We start from the raw sequence: 6,024 nt of genomic DNA, 5'->3' as shown, positions 1-6,024 counted from the left end.
TTCCATTAATGATCTAATTTGATGATGCACTCTTAGCGAAATTCATATTAGCAAATTTGGTGTCTTATTCTTTATTACTAACCTTATAGTTGTCGACCTGAGTTAACTAGCTACTGTACCTTTCTGCAGTTCGGTCCCAATCATATTTTAACTTCATCCTCAGTCTTTCTGTATTAATTTTTACTAAAAAAAGATACCTTTAACAATAATATGTACAGACTAGTCCATATTAGTCTGAAGGAAATAGTTCTGGGATTACATATCATTTTTGCCCAAAAACGCATGACTAAGGAAATGCAGAATTGTTTTCGGATTAATCATACACCCTTGGTTCATACACCCACCCCAAATTTCACACGCTGAAGATCTGTTCCAACTAGTAGCACTCCCTAAGGACACAAAAAACTACTATTGATCTCCACAGTAGCTCGGTTGACTCCTTTGCGTCTAGAAGAAACTTGAAACCGCGGCAACCAATTTGATTGACATTCACAAGGACCATACAGAAACAAGAATTACATAAACAATTTGATGTCGGCAGTGGACCTTGACCAATTACATTCTGAGTCATGAGCTTTGTATACGCAAATACTGGGATGTAAAGGAAGATCCTTGGATGTAACCTAACCCAATGCTGTCCGTGGGCGGGCCTTATGACAGAGACTGACTTCGCCAAAGACCAATAGCAAAGCAATCCGGTAACGAAAGTGTGCAGAAGCCATTCCAGTAGCAGATAGGAATAAACACCTGGGAGACTCTGCGCTCAAGGAGCCAATAGAAAACGTCAGGGGGCGTTTCCTCAAATCTTATTAATGTTTGAGTGAATGTAAGGAGAAAATGATGCAGGGTTGATTGTTGAGTTTGTTAGTCTGGAGCTTGTTGGAATTTATAGACTCGTCTTGGAATCTGTGTTGTTGTCGTTTTTATACCTTTTCCAGCGCCGTTGTGTCACTCCATGCTTAGGCTTTTTAATCGCTAAACTGTTTAAACAGCTTTATCGCAGGGCTCGCTTTTTTAATTGAAATGGCTGATACTGCAGAAGTACTAAGGAACATTATGTAGTAGCGGGGCTGGGATTAGATTTTTGGAGAAGGTAAGTAAGCTTTTTCTTAATGATGATTGTTAATAAGACGGTGTTTACATCGGTGCACCAGGAATTAAGATATCAAGTCGTGGAAATGTGTTATATTTCATTTATGCTTGGCGATGGTATAGTTTTTCGTATTCAATGCGTTAACTAACTTATTATTTCCTGAGATGGCTAAGATGTGCTAGGAGGTTTATGAAAGAGAATTTTAGTTTCCAAGAACGACGGTTCGTAAACATGTAAATAGATGTGCATGTACTGTATGCAAGCTAAAAAATGTGTTTACCGTGTTACTAGATCTGCATTTACTTTGAGTAGCTAGTGTTGAGCTATTGCATTTTCTTCTGCCAACTAAAATTTCTGGCAAACAAAACTCCCATCCTAGTAATATTTCGCTGCACTATTGTGGCACAACAGTGACATAAATTTCAAAGGAATACTATAGTTATATTTGGACGTCAGTAAACAAACGACCCCGTTTAAATGTAGTTAAGGTTTTGCTTAGAAAATGTTACACAAATAGACCTTTATCGTAAATTCCGGATGTTAATAATTATATTTTATGTACAGTATAGCAGTTTTTAAGTGAAAGGCTGCTTAGCATGGAGTCTTACTCCAAATTGAAATGCATCCTTCAGGCACGTCTCGTGTCTTGTAAACTAATTATCTAAAGATCTTTACTTGTTACGTGGAATTCATTAGGCATGTTTCAGTCATGCAGATTGTAACACGTTGCTCTTCTCGTCTTCCAGTAGGTTGGGAAAACCAGGACAAAGAGTAAAGAAGAATGCCTACATAAAATAGTCTGGGAACTTCCTTTTTTTGCCACAGACCATGCATGTTCCTGTCAAACTTGGCTCCCAGCAGAAGAGGAATGTCTTATCTCTGCCGTGATCCTGAGAATTGAAGGCATGCCACCTCAGCAGGACCGCGGCAATAGGCGTTTGTTGTGTTTATAACTGTCATGCTCGCATAAACAAAGTGAGGTTCTCTGGTGGCCACTATTAACCCTCCCACAATAAAACAAGCAGAAAACAACAAAAAAAAAAAGAACATCTGTTCACCAGGAAATATGGCTTCTGTGTGGAAAAGATTGCAACGTGTTGGGAAGCATGCATCCAAATTTCAGTTCGTGGCTTCGTACCAGGAGCTTATGGTAGAATGCACGAAGAAATGGTAAGGACAAACGTCGGCACGCAATATAATCGTTGCTGTATTCTGTATACGGCCGGTTCGTCTCATTTAGGAATGCGGGTTCTGGCCTCTTCCGCTCCCGGTGCTGTGATTTATGCCGTCCTCGCGGCAGTGCGGGCGCGTCTGGGAGGGGCGCGCGCTCTGGGGAGCTCGTGTGCGGCATCAGCAGTGAATGACTTCTTTATCTTCACGTTTAGATTTCCAGCTTTGTTGTTGCAACAAGTTACTGTACGTTGCGCCTTCTTAAATATTCTTGCAGTGCTCTGCGGGTAGATTGCATACCTTCTCATGCTAAAATACAACTTTTGTATTTTGTGTGGAGGTACTTGGAGCTTGGCGCATCTGTACCTGTGTGAAAACGTGCGTGTAAATATACTCATGCTTGCATTTACTGTATTCTCATGCTTTTGTCATCTCTTTTTACTGTGTGGGAAGAAACATCAAATTTTAGTGTGTTCTTTTGAATAAGTTGGCTTCTTAAAGACAGTGGGGAACCTTAACTTTTACACTACTACAAAGCTTTGCTGAAGTTCCAATTCACCATCTAAGGAAAAAGTAAAATAAAAAGTTTGATTTGAAATATGTTTCTGTATCTCGTATCTAGTACAAATGAGTGGCAGATCACGTTGCCTCTGAGCCTCCCCCCCTGTGCTTCGCAGGTGGGCCGTTTTTGATTTGATTACGATCGCAACAGGCAAGGTGTAGCTATAGCATTTTGATTCTCTCAACTTTTGTAGTTTTTACCTCGGGAGGTGAAAGTTCTTGCTTGGGAAAAGTCGTTGTGCAAAAACGCATCGATGACTTTATACGCAAGACTTTCTTAAAGCACGAAGACTTTTCACAGGTTTAATTCTTATTACTGACATACTGTACGAAGTGATTGCTTCACGTCTGACCCCTCAGTTTGCTAACCTTGTAACGCTCTGCTTCAGATCTCTTCAGAACTGTTGGCAGACTCGGGGATTTTGCTGTCAGTCTTAGATCTGGACATTTGTACATCCCCAGACCTCTAGGAGATCTGACAGGGAGATCTGACTGCATTATTTGAGGTGAAATTAATAGCAGTGTGCTTAGGAGCATGCATGGTTTATTATCTGTAACTGCAGGGAAATCAAAGACCGTTTTAGGACTCGAAAACGCGAACGATGGAGTGCTTGTCAGGAAGACCTGAGGAAGGAGGTGCAGTCATCAGTGCTGTCGCGGGTTCTGGTGTGAAGATCGCTCTGACCTGTGTGCTCAAGTTACTGCCGTCTTGAATTTCTCCTGTCCAATTTGTTGTTCCCGTAATGGAAAGTTCCCATCTACTTTAAGCGAGAAAAGAGCTGAGAGAGCTCAAAGAGATTTAATGCGTGTTTAAAAGGGTTGGTTAATCTTGTGAAGGAAGTTTCTGGTTATTTGTCTTCTCTAAGGGGGGGAAGGAAGATCTTCTCATGACAGGGTGATTAAGGTGTATTACTGCACAATTGCTCACCTGGAACAATGGAAATATTGTTTTTAATATGTTATTTTAGGTTTGAGTGATTTTCTTTGTACAATGAAGCATTTTCATTATGCAGCTGACACTTAAATAGTCTTTATCGGCCGAAACACTAGATTTGTAGAGGTAATAAACATCCTCTGTTGGAGTTTTGTGTGCTTTGTTTTGGATGTATTTGTCATGTGGGAGCATGGCTCATCTCTGCTAGGGGTGGCACAGAAATAAAACTGACCAAGAGGAATGTAAAAATATGGGGAAGGGGTTATTTATCATGGGAAAGCTGGGTTCCAAATACCCTTGAAAAATAACAGTAGCTATCTAGAGGTTCTTTTATACTATACAAGGTTTCCCTGTTATAATCAGGCTGCAACCCATTTTCTTTCTCTTTGACTGTGGAAATACTGTGTTTTTGGGCTGTGCCAAGGTAGTGCAGTGGGTAGCATTGCTGCTTTGCAGCGCTGGGGGCCCGGGTTCAATTCTGTGTGGAGTTTGCATGTTCTTCCCATCTTTGTGTGGGCTTCCTCCCACAGTCCGAGATCACACTGGGAAGTCATTTGACTCCTGGAAAAACTGACCCTGGTGTGTATGGGTGGAATAGCCAGGTTTAAAGTAAGTCTTCCTTTGGGGATTCTTTTTTTAAGGACTGGTCAAAGACGCCCAAATTATCCAGCTCTCCTTGGACATGGAGTGCAGGTTTATTACATGATTATCAGAGATACTGATGTTTCATTTAACTGTCATCTGTGGTATAGGGGTGGCTCTGTGGCTAAGGGTCTGCTGGAAGGTTGTCGGTTCATATCCCGCGGCCGACAGAGGAATCCTACTTTGTTAGGCCCTTGAGCAAGGCCCTTAACCCCCAACTGCTCCAGGGGCACCGTATAAATGGCTGACTGTCCCCCAACTTCTCTCTTCCCGTCTGTATGTCTCATGGAGAGCAAGCTGGGGTATACGAAAAGACAAAATCCTAATGCAAGAAATTGTATATGGCTAATAAAGTAATCTCTTAGCTATTACCAGTTATTTCATCATCAAATTTTCCACACTTCCAGTGTTTGGTGTAGAGAAACCTATTGTACAACACTTCCTATGAAAACTATTGGAGGATGTTTTCCAGCATTACGGCCCTGCTTGTAAATTTTAAGATGTTTGGCTAAACTACAGCTGGGTCTTCTGGTACCATTGTAGAAAAATGACAAATAACCACCCATGAGTCCAGGCAAACAGCAGTATTAAAAGCATGGGTGTTTTCATTCCAAAGGATAAAGAAAGGCGCTGATGCTGGCCAGACTAAATTAGAAAGGGTGTATCTTTTGTGATACCCATAAAATTGATATGTGTGCCTCCTACACACTTGCAGCAGTTTCTTCAAGGACATAAATAGGTGCGTCTGTCATACAATGAAAGGTTTAACTAGACATCTTTCAGAAAGTTGCTGAGTTAACAGAGGGTTATGGACCAGGCCTTTCCCCACGAGGCATGGTTCATTACACTTATTTTGAAATCCAGACACTGGGAGTGAGTAGAGTTTTTCAAAGAAAGTATTTCAGCTATTCACTAATTTCATGATTTCATCTTACCAAACCTGTTTCATGAGGGACATGTGTTTTCTGCCTTGTGTGCACATTTCTGCTGGATTAGAGGAATAAGAAAATACATTTGCTGCAGGGAAAAAACTTGAAATATTTTGGATGAATCGAAATTCTGCTATTTCCACCCAGATTAGGATAGCCTTTCGGTATTAAGTAGTATTCGGAGTATTAGTTTATGGAACAAGGTGCTGTATTTCACTGTAAAATGTATTTACCAAATCAATCTTTATTATGATCCCAAAAAAGTGTTATTTTAGTAATTTGCTCCCACTAGGTTTCAGTCAGAAGTCAAAGTGTGTAGAGTTTAACCTTCCTCTAGGAACTGAAACCTAAGATTAACTTTGCTGGTGTTGTTATTCTGTCTGTAGTGCAGTCTCTGCATACTCTTGAACTCCCCATCTGTGTTCTGATTAAATTTTATAATCTGAATATAAACAGGGCAGTAAATATTGGCCTGTAGCGTAATTAAAACAAGGAGGTTTTTTATTATATCTACCTTTTATTTAGGTCTTGTACACGCTGAAATCCTCTGATACAAGTTCAAATGGTGACAAAAGTAGCCCGACGGTTATAGATTTATAGAAAGTCTAATAAATGGCCATAGTCTGTAACAACACCTTAAAACAACACAAGGTCGAGCAGCTGTATAACAGTGTAATTCATAACGCTTTCAGTTG

The 6,024-nt window shown here is 40.5% G+C and overlaps 1 protein-coding gene across 5 annotated transcripts in view; it reads left to right on the top strand.

The window, feature by feature from the left end:
- The first annotated feature begins 811 nt into the window (after nt 1-811).
- Nucleotides 812-6,024, top strand: part of ehbp1 (EH domain binding protein 1) — a 133,016-nt gene continuing 127,803 nt past the window's right edge. For 2 of the 5 annotated variants that reach the window (XM_006638608.3, XM_015362910.2), the window contains exons 1-2: nt 812-1,093; nt 1,840-2,263. In XM_006638608.3, the coding sequence (XP_006638671.2) occupies nt 2,160-2,263 (104 nt within the window). In that variant the 5' untranslated portion in view covers nt 812-1,093; nt 1,840-2,159. The remainder of the gene's footprint in view (nt 1,094-1,839; nt 2,264-6,024) is intronic. The other 3 variants (XM_015362911.2, XM_015362912.2, XM_069180030.1) reach the window with 2 other exon arrangements.

Source organism: Lepisosteus oculatus, chromosome 17 (genome assembly GCF_040954835.1).
Source record: "Lepisosteus oculatus isolate fLepOcu1 chromosome 17, fLepOcu1.hap2, whole genome shotgun sequence".
Taxonomy (NCBI): domain Eukaryota; kingdom Metazoa; phylum Chordata; class Actinopteri; order Semionotiformes; family Lepisosteidae; genus Lepisosteus; species Lepisosteus oculatus.
This window is presented reverse-complemented; position numbering and strand designations above follow the sequence as displayed.